The sequence below is a fragment of the Kwoniella dendrophila genome, chromosome 3 (assembly GCF_036810415.1).
Source record: "Kwoniella dendrophila CBS 6074 chromosome 3, complete sequence".
Lineage (NCBI taxonomy): Eukaryota > Fungi > Basidiomycota > Tremellomycetes > Tremellales > Cryptococcaceae > Kwoniella > Kwoniella dendrophila.
Genome location: NC_089478.1, coordinates 2,181,999 through 2,207,827, shown reverse-complemented (window position 1 = coordinate 2,207,827; position 25,829 = coordinate 2,181,999). Strand labels below are relative to the sequence as shown.

The 25,829-nt window shown below is 36.0% G+C and overlaps 7 protein-coding genes across 7 annotated transcripts; 2 read left to right on the top strand and 5 right to left on the bottom strand.

Moving 5' to 3' along the window:
- Positions 1-290: 290 nt before the first annotated feature.
- L201_003097 (uncharacterized protein) lies at positions 291-1,661 on the bottom strand (the record flags this gene model as incomplete). Its single annotated transcript, XM_066218858.1, has 6 exons — positions 291-354; positions 421-587; positions 684-902; positions 985-1,135; positions 1,259-1,484; positions 1,592-1,661. 6 exons carry the CDS (start codon positions 1,659-1,661, stop codon positions 291-293), a joined length of 897 nt encoding a protein of 298 aa, XP_066074955.1.
- An 802-nt stretch (positions 1,662-2,463) lies between these two features.
- L201_003096 (uncharacterized protein) lies at positions 2,464-6,285 on the bottom strand (the record flags this gene model as incomplete). Its single annotated transcript, XM_066218857.1, has 14 exons — positions 2,464-2,646; positions 2,744-2,876; positions 2,961-3,074; positions 3,138-3,222; positions 3,286-3,330; positions 3,396-3,420; positions 3,492-3,666; positions 3,768-3,833; positions 3,910-4,098; positions 4,181-4,353; positions 4,421-5,663; positions 5,728-5,751; positions 5,810-5,933; positions 6,039-6,285. The coding sequence occupies 14 exons, from the start codon at positions 6,283-6,285 to the stop codon at positions 2,464-2,466; spliced, it is 2,826 nt and encodes a 941-aa protein (XP_066074954.1).
- A 617-nt stretch (positions 6,286-6,902) lies between these two features.
- On the bottom strand, positions 6,903-9,465 carry L201_003095 (uncharacterized protein; the record flags this gene model as incomplete). Its single annotated transcript, XM_066218856.1, has 12 exons — positions 6,903-7,131; positions 7,206-7,291; positions 7,359-7,495; positions 7,554-7,744; positions 7,822-7,910; positions 7,981-8,120; positions 8,230-8,486; positions 8,564-8,641; positions 8,714-8,773; positions 8,842-8,991; positions 9,066-9,192; positions 9,297-9,465. 12 exons carry the CDS (start codon positions 9,463-9,465, stop codon positions 6,903-6,905), a joined length of 1,713 nt encoding a protein of 570 aa, XP_066074953.1.
- A 6,242-nt stretch (positions 9,466-15,707) lies between these two features.
- Positions 15,708-18,053, bottom strand: L201_003094 (uncharacterized protein; the record flags this gene model as incomplete). The annotated part of the gene is made up of 6 exons (XM_066218855.1): positions 15,708-16,077; positions 16,182-16,701; positions 16,777-17,125; positions 17,206-17,268; positions 17,354-17,387; positions 17,482-18,053. The coding sequence occupies 6 exons, from the start codon at positions 18,051-18,053 to the stop codon at positions 15,708-15,710; spliced, it is 1,908 nt and encodes a 635-aa protein (XP_066074952.1).
- A 1,783-nt stretch (positions 18,054-19,836) lies between these two features.
- L201_003093 (uncharacterized protein) lies at positions 19,837-20,303 on the top strand (the record flags this gene model as incomplete). Its single annotated transcript, XM_066218854.1, has 2 exons — positions 19,837-19,968; positions 20,148-20,303. The coding sequence occupies 2 exons, from the start codon at positions 19,837-19,839 to the stop codon at positions 20,301-20,303; spliced, it is 288 nt and encodes a 95-aa protein (XP_066074951.1).
- Positions 20,304-21,126: 823 nt separating this feature from the next.
- L201_003092 (uncharacterized protein) lies at positions 21,127-23,746 on the top strand (the record flags this gene model as incomplete). The annotated part of the gene is made up of 2 exons (XM_066218853.1): positions 21,127-21,201; positions 21,296-23,746. The coding sequence occupies 2 exons, from the start codon at positions 21,127-21,129 to the stop codon at positions 23,744-23,746; spliced, it is 2,526 nt and encodes an 841-aa protein (XP_066074950.1).
- A 555-nt stretch (positions 23,747-24,301) lies between these two features.
- L201_003091 (uncharacterized protein) lies at positions 24,302-24,855 on the bottom strand (the record flags this gene model as incomplete). The annotated part of the gene is made up of 3 exons (XM_066218852.1): positions 24,302-24,440; positions 24,546-24,718; positions 24,823-24,855. 3 exons carry the CDS (start codon positions 24,853-24,855, stop codon positions 24,302-24,304), a joined length of 345 nt encoding a protein of 114 aa, XP_066074949.1.
- Positions 24,856-25,829: the final 974 nt, after the last annotated feature.

Here is a 25,829-nt window from a genome sequence, read left to right as displayed (position 1 = left end):
TAACCTTAGGTGAAAACATGTGACCTCTTCATGCATTAGAATCAACCACAGATTACAGATTAAATTGGGAGTATCATATATGACACATCCGGAAAGCCTCGACTTTCTCTGATTGATGATGATAATGATTATACCAGTGCACGAACACGGACGCTCATAATTCAGTGATCAATATATATACATATTTCACTTGTTTTTAACTACTGATTTACTATTGCTACATTATTGGCAGGTATTTTCGTGGTCGTCTTCACTACAATCAAGCATGCCTGCATATCCTATGAAACCACTTAGATCGAAGCAGGAGAAGCAACGGTTGCACCACCATCAGGAGCGATGAATTGACCGTTAACGCTGTGATCATGTCGTTTGATTAGCTACTTGTTCTGTACCGTCCATGTGGAACTGAAAAGAACTTACAATACACCAGCATAACTTGCCAAGTAGAGTGTAGCAGCAGCCATGTCTTCTTCTTTTCCTGGTCTACCAGCAGGTAAACCTTTACCTTTTTCTGTATCTGATAAATCTGATTTATGTGTATGTTCATCTGAATCACCTGCAGTCATTTCTGATGGATAAATACCGGGCTACATCAAAACAACCAACAAAAAATTAGAAGCATCGTTAGTCAAGACTACTTTATCATGAGCGCTATATCATAATTGATAATCCAGACTACTTACAGCAATTTGGTTTACTCTAATTTTTAAAGGTAAGAATTCTTGAGCCATAACTTTTGTCATTTGAACTAAAGCAGCTTTTGAAGCTGCATAAGCGAATTGACCACCTGAAGCAGATTTCATTAAACCTGAGATAGACGATACGTTGATGATTTGTGATGCATAACCTTTTTGTGTTTTCGCTCCGGTATTTAATAATGGAATGAATGCTGCTGCCGTGAACTATTAAGGTATGGATGAAATTTGGGTGTAAGTCAGTTTCACAATCATGTAAAATGAAGATGGGATTTATGACAAAACGCACGTATTGTCCAGCAACATTTGTATGTAAGATATCATCCCATTCTTTAAATTCAGATTTCAATAATTGACTTGAGAATGCTTGTGCGTCTTCTTTATTTACATCTTCATATCCTTCTCTTGAACCTTCACCAGCGATACCAGCGTTATTGAAACTAAGATCAAGGAAATCAATCAGTTCACAATTGATTGGGAAGAAGTATCATTGGAAATAAAAAAAATTGTAGAAACAGAAAATAAAGGGTCAAATATATAGACTATGTAAATAGATTACTTACAGAACGTTAATACCATCTTTAGCTTGAGATTCAATTTCTTTTACAAGTTTTTCAATACCTTGTTTATTTGAAATATCACCTTGTACAGGAATAATTTGATTATTTGAACCACCATATTTTTTAGCAACATCTTTTAATTTTTCTTCATTTCTTGATGTTATAAATACTTTTGCACCATTTTCAACTAATGCTAAAGTTTGCATTAATCCTATACCTGTACCACCACCTATAATACGTATAATAAACCATCGATATATTTAGTTAGCATATTTAATCATATATGTGAGATATACAGGGGAAGAGGGGGATTTAAACAGACGGAACCGAACTAACCTGTAACGACAGCAGTTAAACCTTTACAAGAGAATAAATTCTCAGCTTTTAAATGTGAATGATCAGACATTGTTGATGCGAATTTATCTGTTTTTGTTGTGGAGTACAATCTGGAACTATTATTTAAGTGATATCCTCTTGGAATCGAATTATATATAATGGGGAGAGAAGATCGATAAACTAATGATGAACGAGAAGGAGAAAAACAGGCTCTTATAGTAGAATTATTTGATCTTATCAATGACATGATTTGTCCTTTTACAGCCAGCCTATAATCGTGTAGAAGCGATGGGGCGATTATGTAGTTCTTACTTATACATTAGTTTTCATTGATACTACATAGCTGATTATGATGTCAAATGACCACACACTATAAACTTTGCTTCGTTACGAAGCGTTCTTTTTTCGCTTGAAATATAATATCATTTTGAAACTTAACAGTCCAACTATGACATACCTCGTATTTTTATCAGTTTATCAGCCGCCATTACAGTCTAGTTAGAACTACAAAGCCCGTTGTAGATGTGATGTCACATCGCAATTACAGTAGTACTAGTGCAGGTGCTAAGCTACTTGTAATGCACCTCTGTTCTGGAATGTGGAGTCATACAAGGTGGAGGGAGGTATGGACAGGAAATCGGCAAAACCATTTAATAGCAGGCACGATCGGGCGTTTTTGACACGATTAATCAAGCTTAATTGGGATTTCCATTCCTTTGCTTGAGAGCAAGTGAAATTATCCCATCATAACACAAATTGTCAATCCTGTTTGATGGCAAGCATTATGCAATGTGCATTCGTGTATGATACATGCAGGGTATGTAAACAGTGTGATCAATATATATTTACAAAGCTTATCATCGTTCCATAGTCTACGCCATTTCATCATGTTGAGGTTGACCAGAATTGATAATACCGTCATCTGTATGCTGATTATCATTCTCATTTCCTTCAAGGGATTTACCGATTCTTGAATATTCTTTAGGTAATAAGATAGCTCTATCGATAGCAACAGGCAAACCTCTATGTCTACCTCTCAACATAACCAAAATGATCTGTTGAGTATGCATCAAACGTATCCAATTAGCAGGTATTATACATCCAAAAAAGAATATCAGATAATTTGTATTATTTGGCAAATGATTAACTTACAACAATCTTAGAAGCATATCCAAATTCACCAACAAAAGAGAAATTATTATTAGGTGTACCCATACTCAATCCGATTACTGCATATGCAGAAGTACATTCAAATATAATTCTGAAATTGGTAAACCAGTCGTATCTAAATTGAATATAGATAAAAACAATATTCAGTTTCCGAAAAGACAGCTAGGAAAAAGGTGTGATTTCGTTTTACTTTACTGACTTTTCAGGATCCATCAATTTGCCTCTTTCAAAACAACATATCAAAAAGATCGCCACTGCCAAAGGCCAAATATCGAAGGCTAATTGTTTTCGCATATGCCATAGAAGATATTTACTGTTGTTTTTCCGGGCAAATCAGCTGGAATATTTTGGCTGACGTACACTGGTACGAACTTACCTAAATATCTCATGTCTTTTACCTTTGAATTCGGGTTCATCTTCACTTAAAGTATCGGGATCCTCCTCCTCATAGACTCCAAGGGCTATCAAGCAGCAAGCGCTAAGCTAAGCCTTAATAATCAATGGACAAGTTGTTCGGTACTTACCCCTTTCCTCATAGACATTGGTAGATCTGACAGACATCGCGATCGCTGCGCCGCTACATATTAGCCAAAGCTCACTTGGTCTCGTATTGCGGTATACACTAATTACTTACGATAGATGGCAACGTACATCAAGATCTGATAGAGGGGGATTCATAACGTAAGTCTTCTGTATAAATCCAAGTCTTGGTACGTATGAGCAGACTCACGACGTAGAAAAACAAGACTGAAGGAGCCATATTGCTGATAGATACTATGCCAAATCCACTAGCTCTCACACTAATGGACTGTAAAAGACCATCTGAAAACCTTTGCCATCCGCCAAGATCTTCAACTATAGGTAAACCGATACTCAACACGAGAAAAGCGAAAAGTTCGATGATACTACGCAGATACGAATTATAGCTCAATGGAATCAGCAAACCAGTGCTCATCGAAGAAACAAGGCAAGGAAGGCGGAAACTCATATACATGATTATACTCACATGAAGCCTGACACAACAAATAGGAGATACCAAGATTGATGGCTCGGAAACAAGTATAGAAAACATCTGGAGATTATACAATCGGCGACGTCAGTTACCGTATCAGGTCATCCGAAACGGAAAAGCATGGGAATAAACTTACCTTCTAGGATGATCAAGTAGAAAATGTAATGTTTCGAATTTTTCGCCTTTCCTAGTTATTTTTGTGCCTATCCAGATGATAAATCTTAGAATGATTGGAAAAGCATGATTTCCAGCAAGTAAAACAAAAGCGGTAACGTATATGATAAGATAGCAATTAGCCAGTGGGGCTAATCCTTGATCCATAAGACTAAAATAACAATTCGATTCCGAGTTAGCTCTTGGATGGATATTTTCGAACAAACAATCTTTTTTTTCAAAAGTGGACTTACCTCATCCCCGTTCCTGTGAAAGCTGAAGCGTTTAGGAATAATGCAAACCAAGTTTTATTGATCGAACCAGTTTGAACTCCAGCTTTAGAATTGAATGTGACATCCCAATTATGTATTTTAGAAAGGTAGATTGCGATAATCGCAAATGGAATCACCTGACAAAAGATCATATACTATGCAACAATAGCAGAGAGGTTGTCAAAAGGGGTGCTCTTGTAGTATAGAGAGAATTTCACTCACACCACCGACCAAATAGCTCAACAATCTCAAAGCTCTATATTCCACTCCACCAATCTGTTCCAAATCATCATCATCTAATTCTTCAGTCCAAAATCTACTATTTCTACCAATCACTAAACCACTTAAACCTTCAGGCATCCAATTAGCTACTGAACCTCTAATCATTTCTGTCCAACTTTCTTCATGTTCCGGTGTTTTGTATTGATTTGAGTTAGGAAAATCTATAGCTTTTTCTTCGTCTTTCTTGGTATGTAACCCAGGATTCATAGTTGGATTCATCAAGATTTCTAACTTTTTAACAGGTCTAGACAGTTTGTTTTTAGTTGACGAAGGTAAAACATAATCTTTCAAAATTTCTAAAGGTGTTGGAAATCCTCCCATACCTGAATTCTTGTGTCCTTCAGTATAGGGAATAGGTTTATTGGTGCCAACACCATAAGTTGAAAGGGGAGATCTTACACGATCTAATGGAGCTCCGATAGCTGTACCTTTACGTGTAGGCGATCTATTTTGTTGAGGTCTAATTTGAGAAGAAAGTGGTGATGGATGTGGGTGAGGGTGGTCCAAAGAAGCTAAATTGACTGTTGCAGATGGAACAAGAGTTTGTTTTCGGGTTTGTTGTCTTAGTCTCTGCCTTGTCATGAAAGGCCTATCGTAGTGAACTTGCTGGGTGGTGAAACTCGGTGCGATGGGCGACGGTAGGGCGGTGGTATGACCTCTTATCGATTCGGCTCTGGATGTAGGATGTGTTGGAATCATCGTGACTGATCCTCTACCTAATGTCGAAGGTTGACTTTGATTTGCTTTTCCGTTTATTGGACTATCTACTGTTTCTGATCTTCTTCCTTCTGATAAAGTCATTTCTACCGGTGAATCAGTTACACCTGGTCTACCTTCTAATTCCTCTACTTGATCATCAGTATCATCATGATGTTGGTCTCGATCTTGAGCATAGTTTTCGATTTGATGAGCTTCAACAGGTCCAGATATCCATAATGACTTTTTATCATTTTTCAGGTTTTTGATCTTTTCTTTTAATGATTTGGGGTTTTCAGTTGCTATTGTTTTTGTGGGATTTATAGTTTGTGTTCTACGTAATCTATCATTTGATAATAATTGTTCACAATGTGTTCTAAAATATCTTTTTCTGACTAAAACCATAACAAAAGCAGCGAATTGAGGATCACCGATAATGAATAGGAAAAGGATTATAACTTGTTGAAATGGATGTAATGCGGATAAGCTTTAACAAGACTCCATGTATCGGTATTTTTGTCGCTAAAAATAATAAAAAACAAAAGACTTACTTGACTGGAACAAGACCGCATGTTCTAATCATAGCCCACACTTAGCTTGATCCTGTATCACTCCCAACAGAAAGCTACTCACGTCATAGCAGAAAAGCAAATAAACAAACTGTCGATAAAGGTCACTTTTTGTACTCCAACATTTGCACTATTAGCATTGCCTTTAGCTGAGCCATTCGCACCGTAGAAGATACATGCTGAAATGACTAAGTACGAACGAGGATTGTTAGCTTGTGCTCTAGAGGCCAAAGGTGTTCCTTACTCCTTGCTCCTTCCCCCTTTTCCTGATTTTCAGTCCTTATCATACTTACTCGGTGTAAATGTGAAAATTAGTACATGTATTCTAAAAAAATTCAAGTACTGCTTCAATCTATCCCAAAGACTCTGATTTTTATCAACATTCCCATTGTGATCACCATTTTGAGCTACTTGATCGTTATCCATTTGATTGTTTACGTTCTTCGTTAGATTCCAATGATTATCTTTATTTGATTGTTGGTGCTTTAAAATATGTCCTTCATTGACGAAAAACTTTTGAGATTTTTTCAAACCTGTCATCTTGCGGTATGCTACGATTTATGATCAGAGCTAATGGGATAGTCGACAATATCGGAGTTTGAATATCATATCAAGGGTGTAAAGATAACGCTTTGATGATATTCGTTTGGGTACCATGTTTCAGGCTTCTCACTGAAGTCCTACATCATGATTCATGGGTATGATGTTCCAGAACCGCTCATCAAGGTCGTGTCTTCTATTTTTGGGGTGAGGGGCATGTTCTGAAAGGTCAAAGGATGTTGATGCTGTGGTAAAATTTACAAGTCATGCTTGTGCGGAATTCAACCATGATGATGTGAACCAAACAACAAGAAGGGATGTGCAGGCGGCGATAACCGAGCTAATCAGTGTACGGCCATATCCCGTGGCTATCTTAGCACTGCAGTAAGATTACAGTAGATTATAGTATCTTTGATATTGTCATTCCTCGCTTTTTGAGTTGTGTCTATCAATGCATGTAAGTAAAGGCTACAGCTTTTCTATGTGATTATAAGTTATAGTGTCCGTCCTTCGAGGCTGATCAGCCGCATATCTACTCCAATGCCTTATTTCGTTCAATCATGATTATCTATCACTATTGATTGATAACATACGTTCCTACCTTACCCTCCACTTGTTTAAGGAGAATCAGCAGAGTTTTCAGTTTCTTTCTTGTTCATAAAAGAAGTTTCAAATCTTCTTGTTCTTGGTTTTTGAGGTAATGTATTTGTTGGATCATTTGATGTAAAAGTAGTTTCAACATGTTCTGTTGTACCTCTTGATCCTTTCTTTTCATCTTTAGCTACAACTGTGGCTAAATCGAAATCTTTCCATTCTCTTGTTGGAATTCTAGCTTCCATCATAAAGCTAAATGAAGAAACCACATATCAGTATGATTATGAATTATTTCTTGTATGCGACTGTAATATAAAGGGACTTACTTGATTTCTTCAAGTGTTCTACCGATAGTTTCAGGAATGAAAAAGTATACGAATAATAATGAAGCTAAAGCACCAAGAGAGTAAATCTATTTTCGACAAACAATATAATCAGCTTTCTACGCAACACATCACAATATAATAAGAATCACTCACGAAACCAATCATAGGACCTAAACCAGCTTCAGTAGGTTGGAAAAGATAAGGTAAAGTGAAAGTGACTGCCCAAGCTGAAACCCAGAATAAAGCTGTTCCAACTGATAAATGTTTTTGTCTATTTCGTCCAGTTGACACTATAATACGCAACATGTCAGTCAGCTAGGCTCTCCAGATAGGATGATCGTTACTTACTCTCTGCGGCAACAACCCATGCGAGTGGACCCCATGCGACGTTGAAAGCGAAGACATATAAGCAAATCATCGCAGCAACAGCTTTTCCAAAGGCTGGATGATCAGCTAAATATGGTTCAAATCTTGATCCTTGACCTGCCACAGCACCTAAACATCCAACTACCAATAATGTAATTAACATGAAAACACCGCTAAAGATAGAGCACGTTATGATCAGCATGCTATCGCTACTGGTAATCACATGGAAATTGGAAAGAAAAGCACTTACGTGTAAAGAAGTAAAGGTCTTCGACCGAATCGGTTAACGACGAAGAAGGAAGCGATAACACCGAGAACTTCAATACAATCGACAATGATCTATATGATGTGTATATATGCATTAGCTCTATATTTTGTGCTCAGTATCAAACCTAGAAGCACGACTTACAGTAATGATGAAAGTATCTTTCAAACCAACAAGGGTGAAGAAAGTAGTTGTATAGGAGAAAATAAATTGTACACCGGAGATTTGTTGAGAAACTAAAATACCGACTGTAGCGATGAATTTTCTTCTTTCAACGGGGTTTTCTATTTAACAGATAATCAAATATTACAATCAGTTTTTAATGATGCAATTTGAGTATAAGTATTATGCAGATGATACAGTTTTGATATGTTTTATTTAAACGTAACGTACTGTATAAATCAGACCATTTAGATACACTTGAAGATGATTTAGCTTCTTCTTCTCTTGATTTATTTAAAATAGCTAATTGTTCTTGAACTAAAGAATCTTGATAATCTGAACCTGCATGAATTTTTTTCAATGCTTTTTCTGCTTTAGCTTCTTTTCCTCTATATAATAACCATCTAGGTGATTCAGGTACGATAAATAATACACCAAATAATAATACTACCCAAACTAAATTGATAGCAATTGGGATTCTCCATGAACTAATGATATCAAACATATAAATTAGTATTTTCATCATCGATACAATAGAATTCTGAGCTATTTGAATGGTACTAACGCTGTTGTTTCAAGATTGTGTGATCCTAAACCTACACAAGCACCAATAACTTGTCCAATAGCTAACATCAATTGCCAACTGTGAACGCCACAATTGTAAATCAGCAACAAAGCTCATTACAAAGGTTGTAATTATCAGCTTTTAACATACCTTGAAACACAAGCACCTCGAATCTCTACAGGAGGAATTTCTGAAAGATATAATGGAGCACTGAAAGTATTGAATACCGGATAATTAATCAGCTTAATCTCTCTTTGTCAATGACCAGTTCAACTTACGCATTAGAGATAATACCAATACCAGCACCAGCGATCAATCTACCAACAGTTAAAAGAGCACTACTACCAATGACTATCATTTGTAAAACGACACCAATAGCAAGTAAGACGATAGCAGCGAAGATACCACCTTTTCTACCTGAGAAATCACTATATATCATGTTTTTCCGAATTAGTCCACTAATATGAAATTTGCGAAGAAAGAAGGAAAAGTTTTGACTTACCCAATTGGACCAGCTGCAAGTGAACCAACAACTTCACCAACTTGAATAATTGAAACCCATAAAGATTGATTACCACTTGAAATAGCAGGGTTACCGTTTTTATCAGTTGTATCACCGAATTGTCTTACTACAATTACCAAACAATGAAACCGATATTAGCAAATTAATCAACAAATTCAACTTGCATACATGAGAATATACAGTTGGATTTGATTGAGAAAGCAAACTCACCGAAAACACCTGTTTCTAATAATGAAGTGAAATAAGTACCATCATAACCATATGCAATAGGTGCAATAGCAATTAAAGCACAAAATAAAATAGGTCTTCTATATTCTTTCTTTAAGAAATCTCCCCATGAATCAAGTCCTGATTCTCCACTTGCTACAGCAGCTACCATTTTTTAAGGGAGTCTTGTTTGTTTGTTTGTACAGTAGTTGGAATAAGGTATTATGATCCCAGATAAATGATTGTTTGAACAAGATTTAACTCTTATTTCAAAATGACTTTTTTCGGTTCAACTCAAAAGAAGATTTAATTTTCGAACGATTAAATCAGAAGAAGGAAGAGAAAAAAAGAGAAACGAACAATAATAATCAGAGTTGTCCAAATTCTTCCCAAGCAAAATTGTTTGTTGTGATTATAGGTAATTCACCAATCATATGGAATGGTGTCGCAGAAGAAAAATTTTCTTGTTCCCCCCTTCAAAGCAGATCCCCAAGGGGCTAAATTGTATGAGTTAGGTATTTATCTGTTTTCATCTAACGACATACCTAGCCTCTTCCTTACCCTCCTCTCGCCAAAGGAAAACAGCATCTTATTAGTTTTATCTTATTTTTTGTACGGGTCCGATCATTTACCATTACCGCAATTGTAACCGCAAACGAGATTGACAAGACATGTATTTTCCTTTGATTAGAGAGAGAAACCCTAATTTTTCCGTCTAACTCTTCAAGGATTTTCGGTCTAAAACCTTATAAGGTACGTCATTATCCTGTATCATGAAGGAAGACAAAACGAAGATCTCGTAAATATCAAGAATTTATCGGTCGGTAAAGGTAACGCCTCAAACGTCATTAGTTCATTATGATTTAGTCCAAAAGTTTTTTTGGCTTGTAAATTAACCAAACAACGAAACCCAAAATTTTTATACAGCATTAAAAAAAAGTTTTTCCACATGTCCTGTCTTATGTTCCTGACTTGTCGGCTCGGATAAAATTCTCTCATCAACGCATAAAGGGGAAGTGGAATAGTCAGGGGATCTATAGGATTTGGCTGGGAAAATGATACCGCCGGTAACGGCACTTTTTCTAGGGAAAGACAGCAAGAATTACGGCTTAGCCGCAATATACCTGTTCATTCGGTATTCAGACTTGGTTAGTTCAAGCCTTTTTTTCCACTTCTTTGATCAGGATATCATCTTGCTGAAAGCACACGAATCCTTTCAACTTATTGCTTGGCGATTGTAGATTATATCTGTACAACTGGATTCATGTGCTGAAATTCAAAGCTGGTACTCTTGTTGGCAGGATGTATTAGACTGAAGATATCCCATTGCCGCTTATTTGCGATCGGACATCAGCCCATCCCACCCTTGAATTCCTTTAGTCTAGGCACGTCTCTCCTATTTGTCGTGAATCGAACAAAAGTGAAGAAGCTAAAGACCAGATATCACATTGAGAAATGGGGGCTCATCATACCACTAAAAGTTTTTTGGGGGATGTATGAGGGGTTGCGGTAGACTATATTCAACTAAAATGGATCGAGTGCATCTGCGTGTGTTTAGCGCACTAATCAATACAGTGAGTAATGTAAATCTTGAGTCTGGGGGCCACCAAGATTCGTGAATGGAGATGAGGGAGGCGGGGAGGGACAAAGTCGATGAACTCGAATTGATATTGATTCAATCATATTTTTACCGTCCTATCTACGGGAACCAAACATTAAGACCAGTGAAAGGCACCGGCCGAATAGACATGTTGAAATGTTTTTAGTCGTATTTAGGAAACGGAATGTTACACATGACAATCGGAAACTGTACACAGTGTATATTCATCTAGATGTAGCATAGAAGATTGTAACCTACGGAGGCAATAGGCAATACAACATGACATTGCCATGATAGCTTTGTGGATTGTTATCAGGATCGAATTGATGATTACGAGTGCGCTAAATTACAAACATCTAGCAAAACAACTTCTGAATGCTATGTTACAAATTTGAACGTTTCCTACAGCAAGAAAAACCCCCGGAAAAATAACAATATATCATCAGCTGTCACACCTATGAGCTTCCGGTTAGGAGAGTATAGATAAAAGAGGAATGTGATGAAGCACTAACCGTAAACGCTCATACAACTAAGATAACCAGCATTACAAGTTGTTTTACAAGCCAAGTAAGGATTCCATGCTTCCGCTACCGGTATACAACTCAACAACCAAATCATAAATAATGCTAATATAAAACAGTGGTTGTGATTGATGTGCTGTTTTTGAAAGATAAGTGGTCTGACCATTTTGGAAATCGTGGTTACTTGTAACAAGAAACTGGGATTGCGAATCTAAGGGAAGAAGATGATTAAGAGGTAGAAATCGATCTGAAGAAGAGATGTTTATGGCTGCTGAACTATATATGTTTGTTAGTTAGTGGAAATATTTTCGTCTGGAAATCAAGTAATAGATTTGCATATTACTTACAGTACTTTTAAACAAAACCGTAAAAAACTAGAAAGCAGAATGGCTTTGATATGGGTAAGTCATGAGTACAGGCATGAAAAGGATATATTGAGGTATTCTCAATTGAACGAACAATAATTTGGCTGCTTATATATCTTTCTCAACAGTCTACCCTAACTCCTCTCGACATGTTATACTTGTTAATATTCTTGAGTTAATCACTAATACTCTGTTGATCATTTGAGGGAGCAAAACATGTCGATCCCTTTCCTTTCTTAGAACCAGCTACATGATTCACCTTCACCGCTCTAAACGGCTACTAAACACAAGGAGACCTCAACTAGTGTTCTATTTGAGGCTTGAAAGCATAAACTTCTAGCTCATCATTCTGCCCAATAGCTCAAATCACGGAAAGGAAAACCTATTTGAAACCTATTTGAAAGGGAACAGTAAACACAGGTAAACACCTTTCCCCCTTGAATAATTCCCCAACAACAGCCCAGCCCTCGTTTTCACTCCGCAAGTAAATTAAACCTTATGCCTAACATGATGTTCTGATGATACGTTCTTGACAGATACATCAATCATACTAAAAACAGAAAATCTACAAAAAAAAAGGTTTCAACCCCTCACATCTGTGCTTGCTTATACTCCTTTCCGTCTTTGTTCGTCTGAACTTAATCACTTGATTTAACGTTCTTTCTCGATAGACTTTTTCGGTTGGTGAATCTGGGTTGATTAGTTTGATCGGCATTGCATTTCTCCGCTGTTCCAACTGGATTCAATATGCCATGATCTCAAAATTTACAAAAGAAGAAAGGTCTTCTTTTTAAAGGAATCCGATTTCTCTCATAATGCTAAATTATCCCCAAACATCACTCAGCCTCACAGCCTTGTCCGGCTATCTTTTTATGGTTCAATCAATTTAACCTCTTTACAACGGGCCGAGCTATGTTTTAGAACAACGTGTGTATCAAAAGATAATTGATTGAAAGGAACGCATTGACTCATCACCCTCAAATCGGCTTTCAATCTATCACAAATATTGGTATCAATCACACAATTTCCCACCTTATCGGTATCTTTCATGCTGTACCATGGGCTCAATACGTTTGGATAAATAAGGCATTTGTATATAAATGGTTCATCATATATTGCGTGCTGAAGAACGTTTGTACAAGCTCACCTCTTCAAATTATATAAATCGTTAAATCATGAAATTCATATTTTGATTTATAATGTCAGTTTACCCATCTATAATTGTACTTTGTTGTTTGTTACCCATCTATATTGTATAAAAAGCCCATCTATGATAATTGTGTATAGTATTCCCCTTCAATATGTGACACCTCTTCTCTCTAACATCGAATATTATACTATATAGTATTTTATCTATATCACAGTATTATGATTATAAAGAATGTAGAACCCATCTATGTTATGTCTATATATGAAAAGTAACGAAAAGAGGAGGAAAGATGTCCATTAAGTGGTGAGTTGTATTTAAATGTCCTTGTATATCCGATGAAATGTATTGAAAAGGAGTAAATGCTGATTGTTAAATGGGTTTTTTGGTGTGTCTGTGTATACTGTAGCGTCATGTGAATGATTGAGTATTAAAACCGAGAAAACCACGCGAAGTCATCAATCAACATCGCATATAGCATACTGTTCGAATCGAATAACAAGATGCTAAGCGAGGTCCTGAAACTAATCATTATTAACAGAAAAACAGATTGATCATTAGCTTTTTGATAATATCCAAAAGAAATGTGAGGACAATTTGCGGCGTTGGCCACGGGATTATCAAGAAGAAACGACAAAGAAAATATACTTACTTGCACTTCTAGCACACATTTGAAATCTTTGTTCACATTGTTGACGACAATAATATGCCATATGAACAGGAGCGAATTGAGCATTTGCAGAAGTGGATAAGAATGTTATTATCAAGAGGAAAATCAAAACGAGGATTATCGGTGAGAAGATCGATCTGGTTGATTTGTTTGTTGATGACATTTCGTTTGTGATTTTCGTTTCTGATGTTCTATAATATGGTTTAATTGTCTGATATTATAATTGAAAAGTGAAATGTTAATTTTCTATTGGGTTTGTATGGTAAGAAAGGAATAAATTATGTTTATCGCGTGACTTATTGCTTTTAACTTGATTGAAGATAATTGAAGGTTATTATACTGTAGTAATAGATTATTTCGTAAAGTATTTTGGTTGTTGGTTGAAAGAGAAGAAAGAACTCGATTAAATATCATGTGGAAGATTATAAGTATATATATATATATGTACAGATAGACTGACTAAGCTTTTTCGTTTTTCTAATTTACAGCAAGGATATATCGTTAAGCGAAATGGTTTCAATCAAGAAGAAGAATAAAAGAGAAAAAAATCTTCTTGATCCTGTAGAATAATCATCATAGTACAGTCAGCGTTGACCATAGCTAAGCGTACTTTCAATGCACAGTAGTAGAAGGATCTTTGATCTTGATTTTGCCCTTGATCAACCTTACTAACAGACTTTTAATGTAAAAAATTCTCACCATCAAAATGATCCTTATTCTCTCATCGCTTTTTTCAAGGTCGTGCGCCCATGTATATTCTCGTTCATATATATCGTGAAAATTCATATTGAGAACAGAGTCTGGAATTGATCAAAGGGATCATAATAACCCTCGTTTCATGATTTAAAGAAAAGAGAAATGATCCGATCAAAATGGACATCAAAGGACAAAAACGCCACATCCATCAAAAAATCTCTAGTACTTGGTGAGTGAGTGAGTGAGGTTGAGTGTATTTGTCCGTGCGAATACACAAACAAACACATGCAGTCACAACAAATATATCGATTCATGCATTGTCAATGCTGAAATTGGCTTTTTGGATATAGTATCGGGTTGACAAGGCTGAACGTCAGTACACCTTCAAAAAAGGCCAAAATATCGGAACCTTCTTGGTCCTCTTAGCATAACCTTGATCAACGTCTCAAATAGTAAGCGAGGTCGCTTTTTACCTTTCACCTTCAAAGACATCCCTCAAGATTTGTCTGGATCGCTACTTTCACTGTTAGTGAAGCAGGGTAGGTCGATAGTTGATGAGATTTCAGCCATATCACAGTCGTTGAACCTTACTTATACAAGAGTACCTGGAGATCGATTCACTCCGAGTATTCTTCTGTAGTCTAGGCCGGATCTTGACATTTGATGCTGATGAATGTAACAAAAGTCACCATCAAAGACCGCCGCAGCATCAATGCCATTGCCGCAATCCTACCTGAGCTACACTGATCTTATTGAGCTACATCACCTCCCTTACCGCTTTTACTCTTGAAGTCCCTGATCTCATAGAATAACGCTCGGTCAACATGTGAAGAAGGGGGTGAGCGCAGCGTGCAGACGACCAAAATATGTTCTGCACTTTTAGTGGTCTAGTCCACGGGATTTGGCGCCCAGCCAAGCAAAGTATGCTAATCGTTTCACCTACATTGCTCGTACTATATCGGAGAATTCATAAGTTGATACTTCGTGTGTTTTTCCAGCGTGATGATCGGATGAAGCATTTTAGATTTTGTGAGTACCGACCGAAGTAGCGTAGTACTGTGACAATTGTCGAAGACGAAGGTTAAGCTGTTAATTTCAATTTCCTGAGATTAAATTTCCAATCTTGTTCTGGAACTAACTAGATCTTGAGTGATTTATGGTACGGTATGCATGCATGCCCTATATTGAAATATTGAATATACTGTACTTCCCATAAGTTATTCCAATTCAACTCAAAGCGATCTAATGAGCGCATAATGAGGTGACCATGGAAGGTAACTTAGATTATACACATGTTCAAGTAAGGCAAGGCCATATATTGTATGGTGTGTTCAATGTATACATGACTTGATGTGTATTTATTTTGTTTCTCCTAATTTACACAGGATATGCCGGATTCTCTAACTTTCTTGGTCCTAGTTGGACGACTTGGGTAATTTAGATAAATTATCGTCCTCCTTGTATCGTTCGATCAGATACTTTCTCCACTTTTCACCAACTTCAATAGGCGGATCAAAATCGTCAGGTTTTGTACCTTCAAAGATATCTAAAACAGCTCGTTGACTACAAGCTGATTGATTAAATTTTCCAATAATGTAATTCAATCTAGAATAAATTTTACCATTTATAACGCATTTTGCTAAATCTGATCTATTATATCGTTCATAAGTTTTTATCAGCAATTTTTCAGCTGGAAGTATTTCATTACTTCCTCCCCAATAATCTGGATGATCGAAACAGAATATGGGTGAAGAAAATGCTTCTGCTTTGGTAGTTGCATATGCCCTAATAGAGTCAAACCCAAGCAAATTTAACTTATCGATCATCTAATATCGTATTGGTATCCATGAGATTTTGGTCATAGAAGATGAAAACAGTATCTTACTCACCATTCCCAATCAAGAACACCGGTGAAATTCCCTTCATCATCTCCAAAGAAATTATCTCCTGTATCATCTGAATCTCTAATAAACACTTCTTTAGGTTCCTCTGATAAATATACACAATTCTCAACTAGTTCTCTCAATTGAAGGTGAAATAGATATCCATCTAAAGGATCATTTTGACATAAAATACCATTTAATATATGATCAAGAGCTATATCGATAAGTGATAAATATCTATCTTGATTATTCTTGAAAGGTCCAACAAAATAAGGTGAATCAATTAAATTCAATTTTCTATAATTTGCTAATCCTCCAATTTCAATTTTACCTGATTCTTGATTAGTTATAGGACATCCGATCAAATTTGTAGATAGAGGTTGATTGGATATAGCAATTTGGATTTTGGCATATTCATCGATAAATTTACGTGTTTTAGGTCCAGGATTGGAAAATGAATCGTTTTCTTCTTTTGGTATTTTTATCGATTTTCCATTCATAAATTCGTAAAAAAAATAATGAATATCTACTGTATGAAATTATCTTCAATGTTACTAACGGTGTGAATTGAAGATGAAGGTTATTTAAAAAGATCACTGACCTCTTTCATTTTCTCCTTTACCTTCAGGAGGTAACCATCCACCCGGTACAGGTATATCACCTTTTCTCAGTAAATTAAGAACAGTTACTTCACTATTTGTGACAAATTCTATGATTTCAGAAGGTGATGAGAATTGATGTAATTGTCTAACTCGTAAAAGCCATTTAACTCCATCCTCAAAAATAATAGAAAAATGAACATTGATACCATTATACATGTTTTTATTATCTAACATATCATGAGAATTGACAGGTAATTTTAATTCACATTTATATCCAGGTCGAATAGTTTTGGCTTGAGAAACGATTTGACTTTCCGCATTTTGAACCTTTTCAAGTAAGCGAGTGAACTATATCAATGATGATAAGGATTGATTAGCCAAAAGGTAAATCCTGATCATGTGAATAGGAGATAAAGCAAACTGCTTACAGCTTTCAACTTGTATTCTTTGGCAATTTTCTTAAAATATGGTTGATCTAATCCTTCCGAAAACTATACAATGTTCAAACTTAACGATTATCCTTGAAACGATTGATAGTGTTGAAAGAGATATAAACGTATGCTGAGAAACACTTACTACCTCTTCGTATGTTCCACATGAATGTATAGGTCTTTTTGTATGTTCAGGACATCTGATCTCCTCGCATACCCAGCAAACGGTAGTATTTGATGCAATTACCTGAATATCACAACTGTCAAATTGACAAGGATGCCGAAGTATATAAGTCATATCGGCATATCTTCGATTTTAAATCTTTATTTGAAATGATACAGTAGCTTGTAGCATCTGATAAAACTTGTCTAAATGATTTCCAAGCTAATCTTAAATCTTCATATGTTGTGTTAAATCCATGTAAAGGTGAAGGTGTAGAAGCACCTGTCGCAATAACTAAGGAATGAAATTCGATTTTCTCCATCTTACCATTACTTTCACCATTGTCTACTTTCAACAGTTCAATATCTAACATTTTAGATTTATCGTCGAGTTTTCTTGCATAACCTTTTACCAATCTGATTCTTTCAACACCATCTTGATTGTATTGTTTAAGAAGATCTTCAAGTGAAACAAACAATTTACTTTGATCGAAGAAATCATCAGAAATGAGTGCTCTTGGTGTAGCTGGACGACAGATAACTTGGTCAACTGGTGAGATTAATACAATTTGTCGAGGTTGTGAGAGTTTTGGGATGGTATGCTTGAGTAAATGATGAGCACACGAAAGTCCACCATAGGATGTACCGAGGATGACTATGGGAAGTTGTTCGGGAAGAGCCATTCTTGCGATTCTATGAATACTAAAAGCGGAAGTGAGAATCAGATTTGGGGTGAGGTTGTTGCTAGCTTGTGCTTTGCGATGAAGGGGAAAGCATGTTTTTTCGAAAGATTATATGACTGGTACTACACCTTTATATACCTTCCAAGGACAAATTGGGGATCTGCATTTTTAGTAAACATGAATAAGCAAAGTTCAAGTCCGGCGGTCTTTGTGGTCTTTTAGGTTATCAATTACCTAAACGTCAAGGTTAGGATAACTATCAGATAAGTATATATATATGCCGAGCACAATTCGTACGCGTTCAACACTTCTCTTTGCCGATATGTAAGGTACGGATTTTTGTTGGCTTGTACACTTACTTATCTTTGTTTTCTACGTTGTTACCTTGCAGACCTTTCTTTGATTACTCTTCATTCTATTCAAGATCGCAAGTTGTACTTGCAAAAGCATGCATATCATGATTGCAGAAGGAGTCAGCGTAAAATGGGGCAAGACTGTTTGCATATTGAACGATTTTTACGCGTCACCATTGCTAATAAAGAAAGCCAGGTATTGCAAGGTCTTGATTACAGGCACAGGGAGATAAGGTTATGTCAGCAGCAATCAAAAAACAAAAAACGTTCCGGAAACCGATTAATAATTGCGTATTGCATCCTTTACCTCATGTTGTATATTGTGTGTAAAGTATTTGTGTTTATGATGTGTGTAATGTTAATATCGCCTTCCATGCTGTACAAGAACAAAGGTGAAATGGCAATTCTGCGATCAACAACTTAGATCATGCATAGAAACTGGAATGCGGCTAGTGTAGCTTAAAAACGAAAATAAAAGTTCGGTCATTTGATTCCCCTCAATATTCAATATTCAATATTCAATATTAACTAATTGACACAAAATCTCCTTTCGAATCACTATCATCAAATCAGATCAGATCAGATCAGATGAGATGCCTCATGTTCAAGGAGAACAACGAGTCTTTGAAATGTACTCTTCTATTTAGTTGAATCGATGAGAATGAGGAAATACCAAAACAAGGAAAACAAAAAGGAAAGCAGTAAGAATGAACAAAAACGATGCCATGCATGATATGCATACATAAAAATAAATCAAAGCTTTCCTTTCTTACCCAAAAAAATCCCTTCTTTCCTCCTTCCTTCTTTATTTTCCTCTCCTTCAGCTCTGAGTTTGGGTTACCCTTTATTCCCCCTTCGGCTTACTTTAACTTAAACTAATTAACTGTTTCGTATTATTCTTTTCTCGCTTCTTTCTCCAAGTAATATGGGTTTTGAAGTATAACTTTATAACTGATCTACCATCTGGTTCTCTTTACTGATAATAACCATACACAATCTGTGATCAACAAAATATTTCATCAACACAATTATAATCGATTTGCCACCATCTCATGTATCAAACATAAATATTCAACCGAAACCAATAATAACTTATAAGGAAGATTCAAATATCTTTCCTTCCTTGACGAATAATATTTGCTATAATCGACTTTTCTTCCTTCCTTCCTGAAAATATCGCTTACTCAAGTATCAAGTAAAGCCCCTTCCAGCCAAAACTCAAGATTCATCTATATATTCATTTCGAGAGTCTAAATCGTAAGTCAAAGAATGAAGATATCATCTTAGATTACCTCTATATAAATAATTGATTGAAACTCACTAAATTATCCATACATCTTACAGTACTCTACGTTCAAGAAGAACCAAACTATACCACCCTTGCGATCTTTCACCTACAACATTTCCTTCCCCAAGAATCAATCAAAAAGATGACATCTCTCACATCAGGTTACAATACTTATGGTTCACCACCTTCACCACCTGCGACCGCAGAAGAAAATGAAAGAATACCTTCTTTGGCTCAGGAGGCATATGGTTTATTATCACAACAGGATAATAAGGTGAGTATCGTTTCTTTTTTGATTTCCTTCTCCTGCTTGGCACTTGCTAGAGTATAAAAGAAGCTAAATCCGATTCCATTTTTCCCTTCAATTCATCCCTCACTACATTCCATACGTTCCAAACGGATGGAACTATTTCATCCATCTCCAATATTTCCTCCTTCTTTATATCTTTGTAGATGATGGAATTAGGTGATTTTATAGCAGAATTACGTGATTTAGATTTAAGAACAGCATTAATTGATGAGATTCTAAGTTATATGACTTCAAACAGTTGGGTTCAATTATGGAAATGGAAAGGGACAGAAGAAACTTGGATCAGTATAGTAGACTGATTCAACAGGTGTAGGTTGAAAGATTATTTTAGACGTATGGGCGTTGATATAATGGACATATATATCGATTTGAATTTATAGTTAAAGTGATGATGTGTACATGACAGTAAATAAAGATAGAAAATTGATTATTCGATGAGATGTATGGAAGAATGGACAATTCAAAAGTGATATCCGTCTTCCGAATGTCAAATTATTACGAAAGTAGGTGTTGTCTCGAAAACATCACAAGTAATGAAGTGTTGTGTTTGTCTTTACATACAAATACAAATCATCATCAATTCGAACTCGAGTGTTTACTAAATTTATCGGAGAATATAATATTATTATACAGTAGTCGTCATGATCCGTATTACAATAAAATTGTAATTAACGAAGTATTATGTAATGAGCAATTTTGTAATGATCATTACGAGTCAAACATGGGTTAGGGTGATAGATCGGAAGTAACCAAACATAAACAAAACATCATCAATATCAACATCAACAAAACAAAACAAATAACCAAAATAACCAAAAAACATAAAAAAACATAAACACGTTCTACTCAAGCAATTGATCCACTTTAATGTTCATATTCACACATCTTACTTTTCCATCAACGGTGGATGCTTATCATTGAGTTATAATCTTGCTACCTTCAAACTATACTTTATCAATATATAATAACTCAGATATCCAGCATAACCATATTAGTAATACAAAAGTAACTCGCCACCTGGAAAATAGAAAATATCGTCAACAAGTGGTTACCCATATCTCTCATCAGCAAGGCTCAAATCTAGAGAATTAGAGTACCAAGCTAGGAATCATTAAATCCAAGATGGCCAATACAAGGCCGTATACGAGAGAGGAGCTGAAAGGATTACGTAGGGCGAATTTACAGAATCTATTCAAGGTAAGTCAATAATCCGTTACTATGACAACTACTTCTGTATACTGTCCATCACCCACCTACACATGTAAGCTGATATTACTACTGTATCTCCCAGATACATAATCTGAAAGGTGCAAATGGAACCAATTCTGTTCTCATAGATTCTTTAGTAGACTATTTTGCTTCCACTCAATATTTATCAGCTCATCCACCAATACCACCGCCATCAATAATAGAGAAAGAAAAAGAAAGGATATCGTCAGCTCCTATATCAAGATCTCAGGTTAATGGAGGTAAATTGGAATCTAAATATAAGAATGTACCTATTTCTAGACCTGTTAAAGGGAGGGCTGTCGTACCACCAACTAAAAGAGTAGCATCAATTGAAGAAAGGGGGAAAACGAAAGGTATATCTAGTAATCAGAAGAAACCAATTCCTGGTTCAGCTCCAGTAGTGATATCTGAGAAACCAGTGGGAGAAAGGAGTGCCGCTGTAACAAGTTCTGATAGTCAAGAACCAATACCGATTGAATCAATTCAATCCCATTCTCAACCTGAACAATCCGACATAGATATACCGACTCAAAAGGAACAACAAGAACAACCTTCGTTACCTACTCCACCTGTATCCTCATCATCTCGCTCACCACCAATATCACTCTCCCAAGTCGAAGCTTTGCTAGAAGCTAATGACGCAAAATGGCAAGCTAGATTAGAGGTATTAGAGAAGAATTTGAATGATCAGATGGAAAAACTTAGAAAAGAGATGAGTCAGCTTAGAAATCATTATTTATCCTCATCTACTACCTCAGTAGCAGGTCCATCGAGAGCTATTGCGGGAATAGAAGGTGGATATGCTAGAACGTGGTCACCCTGGGAAGGTAGATCAGTTTCTCAACCACTAGCAGGACCCTCAACTTCAACCAGTGCTGGCGTATCACCGTTCCCGATATTAGGTAAAAGACGATATCCTGATCATCCTTCTACATCGTCCAACTTGAACCCGCAATCTCGATCACAGTCTGAAAGTACAGAAGATTACGATAATGGAAGAGATGAAGCCAAAAGGGTTAGATTCAATGGATCGAAACCAGGCGATAATACACCTTTAAATGAACAACCACCTTCTATTATATCAATAACCAATAACAACAACAACTCTTCAGTACCGCGGACACCTTCACCTCAAAAAACATCGGCTTTTGGGGCTGATTACTTTGCTAATCCCTCATTAACTCCTTTACCTGCACATTCAACTTTGATACCTCGTACACCATCACCGTCAAGACAAGGTACAATACCTGATAATTCTCAAACACCAAGATTACCTAGTGATTGGCAAGTGAATGAAGGTGATGATGAAAATGGCATTGCTGAAGACGATTCTTTGTCCGAATTAGAAGATGACACTAATGATGATGATGATGACATTGGATCAAAACAGAAAACACCTATTAGAAGTAATAGAGGAATAATACCTCAATTTTCAACTACACCTGAACCATCAAATTATAGACCAATCTCACCATCAGTGGAAAGAAGTGTTTCTGCATCTTCGGAAAGATTTACACCTGGTAGAATCATGGCTTCTTCTACACCCTCAAATCCACCTTCTTCAATATCAGCGTCAATCGAGGATAAATCGAAACAACGAGTTGGACATGATCAGTTAGATGGTGGAATACATTTATCAAACGTTACAGATTTAGAAAGAATTGATGAAATTGATGAACAATCTACTTCAACTTCTGCCAAACAATCAAGATTGATTTCACCTGGTGGTCAATTAAACTTCCCTTTGATTAAACCTATACCTAGATTATCAGGTTTAGGTCTACCAAAACCTTCTTTTTCTTCTTCTTCTTCTTATCCACAACTACCACCTGGACAAATTACACCATCTTTATTAGCTCCTCCAGCCTTAATCTCAAGAGATTCAAGAGCGGAATCTGAATCTTCATTACTACCACCTACTAGAACAATTAATAATCATCATAGAATCGCTTCAATTTCTACTAGAGGTCCACCAAGTCCACCGATAAATAGACCTAGATCAGTTAATTCAATTAGAAGAAACGCATCAACTCCACCAAGAACAATGTTTCCTTTAAATTTACCTGAACCATCATTAGAAAATGGTACAATTTCAAAAGAAAGATTAAGATCTGCTTCAGCTGATTATATGCATGTTGCTATGCATGGATTAGAAGGAGGAGAAGAATCAATAACACATAATCAATTACCTTCTTCTCTTTCAAATGACGGTAATTTCCACCAAAGTATCAATGATATTAGTGATAAAAAGAAGAAAAATGATACGTTTGGAGATGATTTAGACTTTGAAGATTCCGGCGACGACGAAATGACGAAAAATATCAATATCAGTAATAATGATAGTAGATTCAATCTACTACCACCTACACCTAGACATAGAACGTTATTAGGAACTGAAAGATATAATGATAAGAGATTTGGTGATATTCCAATTTCTTTTGGTATCTCTTCTCTAGAAGATAATGTAAATAACGGTGTTTGGGAAAGTCCTAATACCACTTCATCAAGATAGAAGATAACTCGTTCTAGGTGCTTAATTTTTATAGTTGATTGCTCCTGCTTAATTAGCATTCCTAGGCAGTTTCAATCGGCAGTATCTTGAATTGCTCTTTATTCATATATCTGGAAAATCAGGATTCGTTCGCTTAATGTTAATACGTATATGTATAATTTTTGTTGTAATTATGGTTTATAGTATTTTATCTACGTCTTGAAAAATGCAAGTATAATTATATGTTCTGACAACCTCAATCTCACATAAAATATTACTTGCCCCTCTTAGTGTTTAATCTGAATAATCATTGTATGGTCTGACGATTGCAAGTGCAAGTAAGTAATACGCGAGGTGACTATAAACGTAAATAGTGAACAGTGCAATCTATATGCTTGGCCATTATTCGATACATAGTGGTATATAATTTCTACTACTACAATAAATCGTAATCTATCATATTATGGAAAGCAATGAAGAACCGATAACAATTTATGAAGAAGCTATAATCCATAGATTGTTAGTTACAAGTCAGCTCAAGGATATGAATGATGTTTCAATTTTAAATGATAAAAGCTACAAGCACTTACGTTCGTTAACTTTCATTTGAGCTTCACCTTTATCATGTTGTAAATTACCTGAAGTTTGTTGAGCTTTATCACCTGTAATAGCACCAACAATTGAATCTTTTTTACCTTCTAATCTATCTCCGGCACTAAGAATAGATAGATCAATGTAAATAAATTAGTATTTATTACCCGAAAGATATATACATGAACCATAATCAAATGTGCTATTGCATTTCGTGAGTCGAACTTACCCTTCTACATAACCTTGAGCTTTAGCAGCAGTTATTTCAGCTTCACCTTGATCATGTTGTTTTTGACCTGCTGTAGTCCATGAAGAAGGTTCAGAAGATCCACCAACAGCTTGATAAGCTGTTTCAATTGTATTTCCAACTAAAACTTTAGCTGAACCTAAGAGTGAGTTAACCTATGGAATGTCACCGTAAAAGGTTCACGTCAATACACCGTCAAATCCCATACAATGCTTTGACAAGTGATACTGTTTAGGATGCGACGTTTATTATCACTCACTTGACCGTTAGTTTTGGATGGTTCGTTAGACATTGTGATTGGGTGTTGTGATTGTTATACAAATGGGGAGTTTATAGTTTATAGTATATAGGTGGCAAAAGTTTGTTTGTCTGATTGAAGAAGAAAGAAATCAAAATAATCTGAATTACTCTTTTCGCGTTATATATATATATACCTTTTCTGTATTAATTGTTTACATCAATCACCTCAATATAATGTTCGCTTTGAAACCTTAACTTTGCAGTAAGTGACATCAGCAAATATGGCACGGTTCATTTTGATTGACGTCATCTTTCTGGAGGGAAAAACGTTCAGGAACAACAAAACTCAATAAAAAATAACGGAATCAAATATTGTACACAAGATGTCTACCTTTACTTTGCCACTTTCTCTTAACTCCGGCTAATTCTGACGGGGTTATCTTTTTTTTGAGCTAAGCTTTTCTCCACAGGAGCACATGTCTATTTTTACCTGGAGCTTCTAGCGTTATTATGTGGGTCCCAATAATAATATTATAATGACTTTACTTTCCCTTGAAAATCTCATAAAAAGAGGAACGATATACCTTTTAGTACACCTCTTTGATACGTTGTGAAGAATCAAGTTAAAGATAGCGAAAATGATAGTTTCCTTTCTCTCTGAGGACCTCCGTTACCCGTAGTATATACGACTACAACCGAGAACGGAATACTGTACTCTGATGTATGATACTTGTGCTCTGATTGAGCAGTCTTTGTCAGCATCCAAGGCTACGTTGAATAGTTTGCAAGTTGAACAGTTAAACCGGGTTATTAGCCGAAAAATAGCCGGCGATTACTTTGATCATTGAATAAGGAGGTTAATTACTACATGCTGTCTTGTGAGATTAGCAAAGTGGGGCAATTGTCAATACCTGCTGCTGGAATTACATCCTTTTTGGTCACGTTATTTGATAGATATTTGATAGAGCCAACTAACAGCTTCTTCTTCAAAAACAAAATTCAATAGAGAAAGCATCGAGTATCAAA